Source organism: Simochromis diagramma, unplaced genomic scaffold (assembly GCF_900408965.1).
Source record: "Simochromis diagramma unplaced genomic scaffold, fSimDia1.1 OVJJ01000583.1, whole genome shotgun sequence".
Classification (NCBI taxonomy): Eukaryota; Metazoa; Chordata; class Actinopteri; order Cichliformes; family Cichlidae; genus Simochromis; species Simochromis diagramma.
Genome location: NW_024387285.1, coordinates 3,009,004 through 3,022,800, shown reverse-complemented (window position 1 = coordinate 3,022,800; position 13,797 = coordinate 3,009,004). Strand labels below are relative to the sequence as shown.

The following is a 13,797-nucleotide window of genomic DNA, read 5'->3' as shown; positions in this document are numbered from 1 at the left end:
AAATAAAAGGAATAAAAGAAAGGAATTACAAAGCTCTTCAAAACATGAAGTTTTTCTGAAATAATCTCATAACATCAAATCCTCCAGGAAGGTTCCCAGGTGTGAAGTGACCCTGAAGAATCTGTAGCCACAATCAGAGCTAGTTAAAATCTCTAAAAAGAAAAAGAGCTTCAATGTTTCCTATATAACTGAACTGTTTGTGAAAGGAAAGCTTGTGATTCCAGATACTTTCACAAACCTTCCCAAGAAAAACTGACAAATGAGTTCAAGGAAAAGTGATTGGGAAAAGGGAGGTAGGAGGTAATATTTTGGACTAGTTGTCTGGAGCCATGCAGTTATCACATCTGCCAGACACTTCAGGGTCACTTCACTCTGTAAATGTTGCTGATCGTAGCCATTGTGTGCATTTATACACCACGTAATCACTCAATTCTTGTTTTGGGAGCAATGAAAAGATCCACTTTTGGATATTACAGATGCACCACCCAGGCATGCGCAGTTTAAAAAAAAAAAAAAAAAAAAAAAATAAGAAGCCTGTCTGCTGAGGTTCCACTTCTGTTTTCATCACATGCACGATCACTCGATGTGCATAAGGAAAACCCTCCAAACACCACAAATATGTAAGATTACCAAACTTCTCAGTCTGGAGGAGTTTGCTGTTTGGAGCTGAAGTGTACCCCCCAGCCTTTTTGAGCTTCAGTGTGTGAATTTCAGCGCAACAAAAAAAAAAAAAAAGAGAGAAATGAGACAGATTTATAATTTCCATTTATTTGCATCGAAAATGGTCCATTAAAACACTAAATCGGCATTGACAACGTCATTTAGAGGCTTACTAGCTTTAATTAAAGTGCATTATGCCGTCTGTCTTTTCACTTTCTAAATACACATGCTCTTCTTTAAAATGAAGAAAAAAAAAAAAAAAAAAAAAAGCAGCCCTTTAACCTGAGGTGAACATTAAGTAACATTCAATTAAACAAGAATTAGGGCGACTAAACACATCAACGATCTCATTGCATCAGCAAAGTTTCTTTTCCCGCCCCGTTTTCACCATTTCAGACAACTACACGTAGTTATCAACATTAAGGCTGATTTATGTAGTTGCACATTTTGGCTCAAGATTTACTTCCCTTTCTAAATAAAACAATAAATACAGAACGGGTGGTAATAAATACTCCGGTCAGTCAGTCACTCAGTCATTCATTCAGGGGTGGAGAGAAATTCAAACTGTGTGCAAAAATCTTCCCGTCTGGGACATAATCATTTCACTCCGTGCATTTTAATGCTTTATCCACCAAGATCCACTCAAGAGAAGAGCAAAAATATTTGGTCCTTGCTTCTCATACAGTCACCGTTCAGCTTCTCTTTAAAGGTAATAGCAGCAGTCACGACATCCTGAGCTCACAGAGTCCATAACCTCCACCTCGCCGTGTCCTTTCTAGTCTTTCGTCAGCTGACATTCACAGAATGAAATGGCTCCGCGAACCTCTGGAGGGGCCTGAAAGCCCCCGGGGGGATTCCTAGCATGAGCCTTGGGAGGGTGAGGGGTGGGGGACTAGGGAGCCTTATCTTGAGGTCACTCCCAGCTGTGTCTTCAGGTGCTCATACACAACATAGCTGATGCTGACGGCAGGGATGACTTTAAGGAAGTTGGGGGCCAGGCCTCTGTAAAGCCCAGTGGGCCCCTCGTTCTGCAGGATCTGCCTGAAGAGGCTGGACATGGTCACCTGCTGTTGGCCGCCATCTACTGCAGCTGAAAGGGTTAAAAATGGACAAGCTTAGACTTGTGTTCAAATACAGTTACCATCCAGTTATTTTTAAGTTACTAAATGTATAAAACCGTCTGCTACTGATGGAGTAACAGGTCAGTATTGAGGCCTCACCTTGTGCTTGCATGCGGGTTCGGACCAGAGCCAGGGGGTAACTGGCGAGCTGACCGCAGGTACTGGACACTGTGCCGCAGGCCAGCAGGACGAATACACCGGGGTCTGTGCTGTTGGTGCCGTACTGCTGGAGGTAGGTGTTTTTTAGAGTCTATGGAGAGAAAACAAAAAGGTCAATCTACAGTCTCAGTTTGAATTTTATTTTGTAGGAGTTCTGGGGATTTCTAAACAATGTATGCTTGTGACTGCTCACCTCGTACACTGCGAGGTCAATGCCCGCATAGGGCACGATGCCCAGCATGTTGGGGACGTATCCTTTGTAAAACGCGCCGAGGCCTTCTCTTCTGAAGAGCTGCTTGGCGCAGTCAGTGATACCAGCATACTGGCCGGTCTTCCTCAGAGCGAGACGGGTTTTAAGCACCTGGAACAGATTCAGTACAGATAACGTCAGCTTTGACTGTACAGTTGCGACAGAGGCATCACAACGCTACAGGATAGATCTAATTAAAGAGATAATCACCTCCATGGGGTAGATTGTGCTCTGGGCAATCACTCCTGCCAAAGATCCTGCAACAAACCGCTCCAGGATGCTCAGAGCTTCCTTATCACTGCCGATTAAACGCTTAATCTGGAGACGCAAGTTGAGAAAGAACAGATTAGCAAATGACATCAAGAACACTGTGCCTCGTCCATTAAACCCGTCCCTTGATAAACCCATCATACCTGCTCGTAAGCCATGAACTTGAGGGCCGACTCGGGGGCAATTTTGAGGATATTCACGCCATTTCCTCGCCACAAGGACCTCGTACCACCTTCTTTGATCATCTGCATGAGTCCGCTCATGATGCACATGTTGTTGGTTCGGGATCCGTAAACCTGGGGGAGGAAGAATATTGTATTTGATTAAACTACTACATTAATTATGGGATGATTTGGGCATGGTGCCATGTGGGTCATCATGTTTTTAACCAAATCTAAGCCAACTGGGTGAATATCTAATCAATAGGACAAAGTCTCCTGACGCACACCATGGGGATGATGACAAACATTTCGAGTATGGGTAGTTTGAGCTTTGATGACAGCGAGTACTATGAAGCCAAGGGTGTGACAGCGGTTTGAGAGCAGTCATTGGTCATTGCCTGGACTCTGGCCCCTTGCCGTTACACACTGTTAAACGTTAACTTGCTTGTGAGCGTTAGGTAACGGGCGCTTGAGCAATTTCAAACCATAATGGCCACAAATACTCAGAGCTAAAATCTCAGTAACGTTTAACATTTCATGCATCAGCGGACACTTTAAATGCCCGACAGCTTTAGTCATAAGACCCACAAGCGGAGAAATTTCCACAACTTCCTCTTCACAGGCCCATCATGTGCCTGCACTTGATCAACAGCTGCTTAAAGTTTTTTTTAAGAGGTCCAAGTCGATCTTACCTGCATCGTGACTTTGAGTCGATCCAGGGGGGCAGTGCAGGTCCTCGAAACCGCTCCTGCTCCTCCACCTGCGACCAGATGTCTCCACCACATCCCAGTCTGCTTCTCCTCAATGGTGAAGTCATCAGGGACCATGAGATTCTCTCCAACATCGAATATCTGATCAGAAGATGACAAGAATGGTCAGATATAGAGAGCAAAAAACCCCTGGTAGAGGTTTTAGTCATTTTGTTTTGGCAACTAACAGAAATTACTCCCCGTGCCCTTCTCATTATGGAAACATACATGAATAGATTACAAAGGACAGAGTGGAGGTTAGTTTCACATGGACCACTCTTAAACATTTTGGAACAGGACCCATTTTGTGTCAAGCTTCTATTCTTAACCAACATGTGGTAAAAATCCTTTGTGTTAACATCTGAACATTTCTCTCATGTGGGCCACATGATGGTGAGCTCATGTGTGACTGCAGGTTAAATGTGTAAGCATCCCCCCACCAGCACAGCAAAGGTCAGAACACGGGGATTGTTTTCAAAGGAAGACATGTTGAGAATATAGGTCAGGGATCTGTTTAAAACCTCTAGCTTTCCCCCCTTTAAAAGAAACAACAAAACAAACCTCAAGCATTTTTCCTTCCTATTCTCTCTCGGGGACTCTTATGGAGATAAAACTGTGCAGGTTGACATCTGACCTGACTTTCTGCAGTCTGAAATGATCCAGCACTTTACATCTCTGCTCAGCTTGAGGCCGGCTTGTGCCGCCAGGCGAGTCTGCTGGTCTCATTAGCTCTAAAATAACTTGTTCTGCCCCTGAGATCAGAATGTGTTCCTCCGGGAGCTGTGCTATATTACATCTCCAGTCTGCACCTGCTCTGACCGCTGCTGCTGCTCTCCTTTACATAACAGCACCGAGACAAATCCTTCCAACATAATCCTGCAGGAAAGAGCCCAATTCCTTTCATGGCCTAAGAGCTTAATTGCTGACGCATGGTTTGTGCTCATGGCCTTTCTGGGAATTTGCTCTTTAATTGACCCACTCAACAAGAGGGTGTAAGAACTTTTGCCTTTGCCATGTTATTGTTATCGCATATGATGATAAAGTTATCAACCAAGAATAGCTAAAAGTAGGACATGTGAAAGGTTATGCAAGAGCAGAATTTTCTACTTCTCTTTCATAAAGTTAATTTTGGCACATTAATGATTTGTCTCTAGTTTTAGGCTCTGAAGGTCAAAGCAGCAGATTTGTTCCCTTTTTTGGGCAAAACTTTTGGTTTCAGTGTGAAGTACTAACCGTGGAGTGTTTCCAGTAAAGGATTATCTCAGGAATGTTCTCCGTCTTCTCCACCATGGCATACTTGCTCCAGTCTTTACTGCTGATTGTTATCATGCCGTTCTTATCCATGCTTTAAAATAAATAAATGTATAAAATGATGAGACTTTTTTTTTTTTTTTTCTTTAAGGAAACAATTCTAAATCTAAAATCCCAAAGATGAAAGAAATATATACATTTTTTTTTTTACCTCTTAAGGACTTTCTCCGCATGTTGCAGAGAAATATGCACACCAAGGTCACGGAGCGACTGCATGAACTCTTTAGGGTCAACGCGGCCTTTAAAAGGAAGCAAAGACACGCTGTGAGAAAATGCGTCCTTCACACTTAAAGCTGCGGAAATGACACAAAGTGAAATTCGAAACCACTCGAGGAGTTTCGTGTGAAACAAAAAGCATGACCCCATCTCCTGCCACATACCTGCATTCTTCCTGTCGAGACTCTTCACCACAAGCTTCAGGTCTTTCTCGTAGTCTTGTAGATAGTGAACAAACTCCTCAAAGTCCAGCTGTCCGTCCGAGTTGTTTTCTTCCCTTTTTAATGTTTTCTGTGAAGAAGAAATAAAACCAGAGTCAGACAAGACGGCAGAATTTGAATAATCTGATTTACTGGTAACAATCCAGTGAGTCAGCTTCATGGAGGAGTAGGTGGTGACATTTAGCAATGGTATGCAGTAGTCATCTCCCCTGAGAGTTTAACAATGTCTTATGAAAGAAGTACAGCAAGTTTGAAATGTACCCTGTAACTGATCCCTCCCAAATGATTAGCCAAGTGACCATAAACCAGCCCTGGAGACCCACTGGCGCATTAAAGGTGTCCCCTCAGCTTGATTTTTATTACCCAAAGGGCAGCTATGACCATTTGCCAGGCCACAAGCCTCTTGGCTTTCTTAAATGACATCCATTTCTCCTGGGCCTATTAGGGTATTAGGTAATAACACCCTTGTCCATCTTCACCCTCAACTGCAGGCTGACCCAGCCAACCGCAGGCTGACCCAGCCAACTGCTTTAATCCATGTCTAGGTTGAAACCTGCAGGGCTAAAATAAGACCGGGATATACTGCTATCATTGACTGATACCGCCTGACCTGCTGCCCAGACCGCCTGTAGGCATATGACTGAACCCGATACCCCATCTGCAGATATTTACAGCTTGCACCCTACAGGAGTGCATCAGAGTGACTTAAAGCACAGCTAAAAGGGCCATTTTGTGCCAGTTCATGAAGCCTGAGATGCCAAAGAAACTGCTGCAGACTTTAAGCCTTTGCATAACCTTGATTAAAACACGTTTAAAAACACAATTATGAGCAAATCCTAATGAGCCCCAGCCTCTTAACCCCCCAAAAAGGCCCATAGATAAAATGTACTGGATAAGACACTGGGCACCTTTTAAAACTTGAAATAATGACAGATTTTTTTTAAGAGTGGTTTCTAAACCTTTTCTTCCCAATAATTTAATTTGTGTTGACAGATGCATTTAAAACAATCACATTGTTATTATATAGGATATAGGATCTGCCTGCCCCAAAAACCCTCAGTTTCAGAGTAGTAAAAGACCTCAAAGACATCAGGGAGAAACGCATGACATAGAAACGGGAACAGCTAATTAAACAACTTTTGTACTTATGCACACGATTTACTTTTTCTCAGTTACATATAGCGAATGATACCGGCTTCCAGCTGCCCTCTTTCAGTGTAAGCGCATGGCCGGAATTCCTTTTTAGGGTGGATTTTCCCCATGTAAGCTGAATGGCAGTCTTTTTCAGCCCGAACCGGCTCGGTTAAGTTTTAAAGTTTTCAGTAACAGGCTTAAATCAACAAATATTGATTACTTTTCAATGTCATTTAGGTTAAATACAGATGTTACGTTAAAGTTGCAGCAAAAATGCCCGGAATCTTCTCGTGAATTTTCTCGAAACCGGTCTTTTTTGCGGCCTAGTCGTAAGGCTTTTACTACTGCGCGCTAATCTTTCCGGTCGCCGGAGTGAACGGATTTGTGGCGCTCAGACTAATCAATGTTACGAACTAGGTTATTCTGACTGTGTTAGTTAACTTATTTATTTCCTACCTTTCGCCATCGTTGGTAGGCTGAAAACTCTTGGGACGGCAGGAACACGCTGAGTTTGTTAAAAAGAGACTTCAACTCAGATGGAAGTCCGTTAGACTCGAAATATTCCACTTCAATCGGGTCCGAGTTAGACACGGGGACGTAAAGGCACAGGCCGAGCATCTTTGGTAAATTAAAACTCAATAAATAAATAAATATCACAACGTTGCGTCTGCCCTGTCGGGGACAATACTGAATGCCGGTAAGGAAGGACCGGCTACTAAAGAATGTCAGAAGTCCACGCCTCTTCCAGAATAGCTACGTAATTGGTCCGTCCCTCGTCAATGAAGACAAAACGTCATTTTTACTACGGACGAATAACTGAGGCCGCCCATTGATGGGCTCGACTCGGTCCCGCCTTTTCCTTTCTTTTTTTTGTGTGCGAGTGAGCGAAGGAAATTGACCAATCCTGTGGTAGGTTTAGTCTGCAATTTGAAATATTAACCAATCCTGTTTTTCCTTCCATTGGAAACTGGCGGCCACGGGGTTTACATTACGGCCTATGTGCAAGGAGCTCCGCAGAACGTCTACATAAAATAAAATAAAATTTGAAGCAACTAATTATTATATGACCACTTAATAGATTTTAATTCAATATAATAATTAACAAAAACATAAATAAATCTGTTATTGATTGAAAATATAATAATAACAACAGAAAATCCACAAATAGAATATTAAATTATTATAATAAGAAGAAAAGTATCTCTTTATTTGTACAGAATATTTTAAAAATTATTTAAAAAAAATATGAAGAATGAATGATAAAGAAGAATTCAAGGTAGGTAGTTTAATAATTTTAAGGAGAATATTTATTACATTTTATTGTACGCTGAATAGATTAGATATGTATTGTCAAGAGTATTCAAATTTACATTTTGTTTCAATCACATGCACAGTATGGTAGTTTTTGCCACATTTTCTTCTATTGTATTTGACAGATTTCTTGTGTAAGTGGTCCATTAACTATGTGACCTGAGTATTTCCATTCTGTGCTACGATACATAAACATAACTACAACAATGGGGAAACTTTTTTACTGTACTGCATTGCATATATATTACAGTTTTAGCTATGTTTTTAGCACTGGTACTTTATGTAGCTCAATTAAAATGTTTGTCAGGGGTTTCCAGCCCACACGAAAAAACCATGACAGGACAAAAACACTTGTTTTTGCTCCTTATCACAGATGCTGATTACCTGTTTACAGCTCCACTGAGGAGGCCACAGCTTTGTTTTGCTTCTTTCATTCACATACAATGGTCTCATCATGACCCCCCAGACTTATCTTATATACCCTTTGCAGGAGGCCTGACTTCTATAGGCTGCAAACGAATGGATTAAACTCCATACACAAAGTAAATTGGCTGTATCTCCAGCAACTCCAAAGGTAGAAAGCTTTTTAGAGATTGCTGCATATTAACTAAACTTTATTGGTACTTTTACTTTACTGGAGAGTCTGAGTATCTCTCCACTATTGAAACCCTGTGTCTGCAACTCATCCCCCCAGAAAATGTTCCCTGCAAAAAGTATTGCATCACTTTGTTTGGCTTGTGGTTGGGTTTTCTTTTGGGGGGGTTGTCCTCTGAGGCAGGCAAGCTGCTGGCCCATGAAGGCTGGACAAAATGAATCACAACAAGGACGAGCGCCAAAAGCCAAAAAAGGAGCTGAAGTAAAGCCAAGAGTGACCTGCTGAGCCCTTGAGGATGAGGCAGTCAGCTGATTCTGAATTTCAACAAACACACACACACACACACACACACACACACACACACACACACACACACACACACACACACACACACACACACACACACTGACACACTCCTCTGCATGTGTCTAAACTGTCAGGCAGTGGAAAGGTCTCAGTTTTGATGGAGACAGCTTTCCACTGTATTTTAAGCCGGGTTAAGTTTGACCTCTGCCTACGTGAGTGTTTACTAAAGTCTTTCTCTTATAATACTTCTGGCTGGGATTTGGAATGACTCTGCAGGCAAATATGTTGCTATAAATAGTGTACATAGTATTTTCTTGTGTCTTTGGCCAGTTGTATTTGTTTGTCCGCACTAACTGGGGGTGGGGGCGTGGGGGTATTTGTCCGCAAAAGTCTGGTTCCGTTGGGGTTCCCACTGTCTTCAAGTGCTTGCTAATAGGACATTGTCTGATTATTGGGACTTTTTCTACAATGCTGTATAGTGTCCTGCTGTTGCTATACAACATACTGAAATTAAACTCCCAGCTTAAAAATCAGCATCCTTCTATCTGAGACAGTGTATTTTATAGAGCATATGAAGACTGCCAAGTTACGTATAGTTGTTTACTTTAAATGTGTGCAGCACTCAGAGGTTGAGTCTCTTAACCTAATGAGTGTACCAAAGAAAAGAAGCAAGGTTAATTTTAAGTTAAAAGCATTTTGTACAACAATAGTTGTTCATATAAATAATTTTATATGAAACTCAGAAAAACATCACAACATGAATGGCCTAAATTTTCCTTTAAAAGGCTAAAGTACTTCTACACAGTATTTACATTATGAGACAGAAATCAAAGTTTGTATTGATGGCAACACGGCTAAATTAAGGATAAGACGTTAAACAGTCCCAGTCTTTGCTTCTACTCCGCCAGAACTCTGTCTTACACGGAAAAATCACGCACAAATTAACAAATGAAACAATTATGCACAACCAGTTTAGGTTATGAATGCTTATGAGGAAATTGCACCTACGTCCAGAGAGGATGGCTGCAGCTGCACGAGCCTTAAACATCTAATATTAGCAGCGGGTAGTCACAGGAACGTCAAGCTGCCCAGAGATGTTCCCGCAGCCTTTAACTTTACCCTGCTTGGCATTTCTGTACTTTCTCCTCTGTGTCAGTGTGATACAAGAGAAGCCTAGAATACTCCCTACCAAGAGATATCACACATTTTGTCCAGGCCACCTCAGAAGATCTTTGCAGAGTAAATAAACTTTTTTTCTCTCCACTTTTTTTGGTTTGAATCTGTGACACACCAAAGGTACCAGGGCATGTATCACAACATCGCTTAAGAAGACTCTCCTGACTTTTCAAGCAACGCTAAGCTCCAGCGCCCCCACATGCTTTTTTCAGCTTGATAAAGACAATAAAAAGATCCTTTATATTTATTTGAATTACATTGTTTCAGTTCAACGTCTTTTTTTTAGGGCAGTAGTGAGGGAATTGAAAATTCCAATGGTGCTCTAGCAAAAGTACAGACTCATGGGACTGTTAATGTTCAACTTTGAACCTTTAATTTAATGATGGTGTGATCTCTGATACATTAGCTGTGTTTAGACTTTGATTCTTGTGGATGCGTGACATGGTCTCCAGTCTTTGTGTGGCAGTGAACCGTGTAAACAAAGTATTACGATTGCCATTAGGCAATGTTCTTGTTCAGTTTTTGATCAAATATTAATAAAACCAGTGTCTGTGTGCTGCATGAGACACAGGAAGTCAATTAAAAACCTTGTGTACAAGTACTCTTAGTTTCCTAGTGACATATAAGGAGTTTATTCATTATACAATTTGCTGGACTGAAACCGCAACAACCACTTTTAACTTAATTAGAATTAGAAGTTAGTTTTATTTTGACATGTGATATTAAACTCATCTGGCTTAATCCACTTAAGTTGAAGCAGCAACATATATACATATGTTTTAAAATGAAAGCAAATGTCTCTACACAGAGGATGCTGTATGGCAGTCGTCTTGTTCATGTTGCTACAGCCTTAATTATAAGTAAAAAAAAAAAAAAGAGCTTATAAATTAACTGGAAAAGTTGTAGGGACAATTACCCATAGTCCCGATTGCAAAATGAATGAGGAGAAACAACCCTTAACTCCATATTTGGAGACAACAGATGCTTAAATATATATAATTTTTGTCCTGTCATTGCCAAGATTTGGAAGAACAATATTTGAAAGCCAGAAGTCACATTTTATGATTCCATAGGGTTGGGGTTATTTCTCAGACCCCACAGGGTAACTGTGAGGGTATCAACAATGATGGCTATGCCTGTATGAAAAAATAATAAACAGCAGTAACAACAGCAATGGTGGTAAGAGCAACAATAACAATATGAGGCTTTAATGCACGCATGTAACTCTGAGGTTCATGAACACGTCAGTAAAAGTTCACTACAAGCATAAACACGTTAACGTGGCCACCGTCGTTGGATGCCCTGCGTCACACAGCAGCAGGTAAAGACAAACAGGACTCAGCAGGAGCACTTTAACCCGCACGGCTGCACAAACAGTCCGTATCTGACAGCAACAGGTGACAGGTGAGGGGGCGTTTAATCATGAGTAACTGGGAAACGTCACAGTGGGACAACATGATAATCTGTTGTTGCCTTCCTTGGAAAAGGCTTTTTATGTTGCATTGTTACTGATCGTTATCATCTGTGATTCACATTCCCATTAAGTCGCAAGATTTACGACCTAATTTCAAACACAGAGGGAACATCTTGTCCTTTACAAATCACCTGGTACATAGCAGGTCTTAAAATTGTGTAAATTCAACCTCGGATGAACAAACCTCGTAACATATTACACCGCGTCATTATTCTATTTAACAAAACTTAAGCAAAAATGCAGAAGCAGTGTGTAAAAAACAAAGTACACCCCATGATTCAAAGCTTGCAGCACCATTGTTCATAGTAAAATGTGAAGTAATCGTTTTCTGAACACTTTATCAGTTTTATGTGTCACTTTGGAAGATTTTTGATCCACTCTTCTTTTCCTGCCACAGAATTTCAGTCAGGTCTGGACTTCAATCATTCTGTTGCAGATTTGTTGGTGTGTTTGTGATCACTGTCCTGTTGCATGAGCAGACAGATGGCTGCACATTTGGCCAATTTGCTGTTTATTTATTTTTGACAAACATTATGCTGTGGATTATAGCCACACATCTTCACTGTGGTTTCATCTGTCCAAAGGACATTGTTCCAAAAAGATCTTGTAGTTTATTCAAATGCTACCAGCCCTTTAGAGAGAAGAAGCTTTCTCCTGGAAACCCTTCGAAACAAACCTTAGAAAAAGTTTTTAAAAAGCCATCATTCTTCAGTCTTTTTTTTTAACTGTACTGTCAGGAACCTTAACATTTAACATGCTAACTGAGGCCTGTAGAGTCTGAGACGTAGTGTTGTGGGGGTTTTTTTTGGGGGGGGGGGGTTCAGTTTTTCGGAGCATTACACAATTTGACTTCAGGGTCAGTTTGCTGGGATGTCCACTCCTGGGAAGATTAACAGCTGTCTTAAATGTTTTCCACTGTAGAAAGATAAACTTAGCCTCAGAACCCTTCTTTCAGATCACTGCTGATGTCATTCAATTCAGTTCACTTTATATTGTAAAATAAAGACCTGGCAATAATACAGAGAAAACAGAGAAAACCCCATATGAGCAAGCACTTTTGTGACAGTGGGAAGGAAAAACTCCCTTTTAACAGGAAGAAACCCAAGCAACCACAAGTAAGCCTGCAGTCTGAAAGCAAAGTGCTCTGTTGGGGTGATGTGCTCTCTTTCTAGATCCTCTCAGTACTCTTGCGGCAGCATTTTGGATCAGCTGAACTTTAGGAAGTTTTCTAGGACTTCCTCCTCAGCATTGAGTTAACACACATCTGAATGCTTCAGACCTGCAGCCTGTCCTGTTATGCTTTTATAGAGTTGGTCACGCTTCCTGATGAGCATTTAATCAAATGCTTTAGGACAGGTGTAGGCAACTCCAGGCCTCGAATGCCGGTGTCCTGCAGGTTTTAGATCTCACCCTGGGTCAGCACACCTGAATCAAATGATTAGTTCATTGCCAGGCCTCTGGAGAACTTCAAGACATGTCGAGGAGGTTATTTAGCCATTTGAATCAGCTGTGTTTATCTAAAACCTGCAGGACACTGGCCCTCGAGGCCTGGAGTTGCCCACCCCTGCTTTAGGACTATAAGCACCTCACTTCTATTTACCCTCTTAATTCCTGTTGAAGCAGTCAGTATGGACAGGTTTTCAGAGCTTCTGCCTTTGGCCTGGTGTGATATGTCATGTGTTCATCTGAGGTTGCATTTATCCAATTTTAACACTTGCTAAGGACCAGATATTTTTTTAATGACCATTTACTGATACATAAAACGTCAGATGTGACAGGACATTAAAAACACAAAAAGAACATGGAAAGACTTGACCAGATATTTTTTTAATGACCATTTACTGATACATAAAAGTCAGATGTGACAGGACATTAAAAACACAAAAAGAACATGGAAAGACTTAAATCACATCAGCTCTAGTACCTTAAACCCTTCAATAATGCACCGTGGTATCTGTCACTCTGCAAACAACACCAACAGTTTGTTAGTGTGACCCCAGCCTGACCTCAGGACACCATCTTCTAAGACTGTCTTGATGTTTCATCTTAAAATCTGGAGGTAGCCATGATAACATGAACCATTTACTGCTTGGGAACATAAATGTAGATTTTTGACTGTTGACAAACAGTTACTGTGAGGTCCAGGTATTTTACTTTATTTCAATAAGCTCCCTAAAGTCTACCACGAGGTAAATCAGCTGCACACATACACAGATTTAATAGAGAACTTTAAATACAGGCTGAATTTCTTCCAGATCTGTGCTGCCCTCTGTTGGCTGACTGTTTACTGACTCTTCTCATAGATGCACACGTTTCTTCGTGGCATACATTAAACAGGATATGTGACCTGCAGCCTGAAGTGCGCCCATGCAGACACATTAGCAGGACTTTGATATGACACATCTTCAATAAACCGAAAACAACAAACCCAACAAACCTTTGTGCGAACTTTATTGAAACCTCCTACGACCTGGCGTCCACATATCAGCCCAATCAGCCCAAATATCAAGGAGAAATTAAAAATGCATGCCGAGGAGAGGAGGTTAAACTTGGTCAACTTTATTTAAACTTTCCAAAGGTTTTAGAGAGTACGGATTAATAAATAAATCAGTGAGCTGTAAAAAATGTCATGATGTCATCAAGTTTTCTTCTTTTGGTCACAGTGTCTGAAGGAAAAATGCAG

The 13,797-nt window shown here is 41.2% G+C and overlaps 1 protein-coding gene across 1 annotated transcript; it reads right to left on the bottom strand.

Moving 5' to 3' along the window:
* Window positions 1–752: 752 nt before the first annotated feature.
* Window positions 753–6,951, bottom strand: slc25a25a (solute carrier family 25 member 25a). The gene is made up of 10 exons (XM_040003428.1): window positions 6,709–6,951; window positions 5,062–5,188; window positions 4,833–4,920; window positions 4,604–4,715; window positions 3,314–3,472; window positions 2,604–2,756; window positions 2,401–2,508; window positions 2,134–2,301; window positions 1,881–2,031; window positions 753–1,750 (listed from the first exon to the last, which is right to left on the bottom strand). Exons 1-10 carry the CDS (start codon window positions 6,868–6,870, stop codon window positions 1,563–1,565), a joined length of 1,416 nt encoding a protein of 471 aa, XP_039859362.1. The 5' UTR covers window positions 6,871–6,951; the 3' UTR covers window positions 753–1,562.
* Window positions 6,952–13,797: the final 6,846 nt, after the last annotated feature.

Coding starts and splice junctions, on each gene's coding strand:
- slc25a25a (XM_040003428.1), bottom strand. CDS start 6,870: ATGCTCGGCCTGTGCCTTTACGTCCCCGTGTCTAACTCGGACCCGATT. Junction 4,921..5,061: donor TCTCGACAGGAAGAATGCAG/GTATGTGGCAGG, acceptor TTCCTTTTAAAG/GCCGCGTTGACCCTAAAGAG. Junction 1,751..1,880: donor AACCCGCATGCAAGCACAAG/GTGAGGCCTCAA, acceptor TAACCCTTTCAG/CTGCAGTAGATGGCGGCCAA.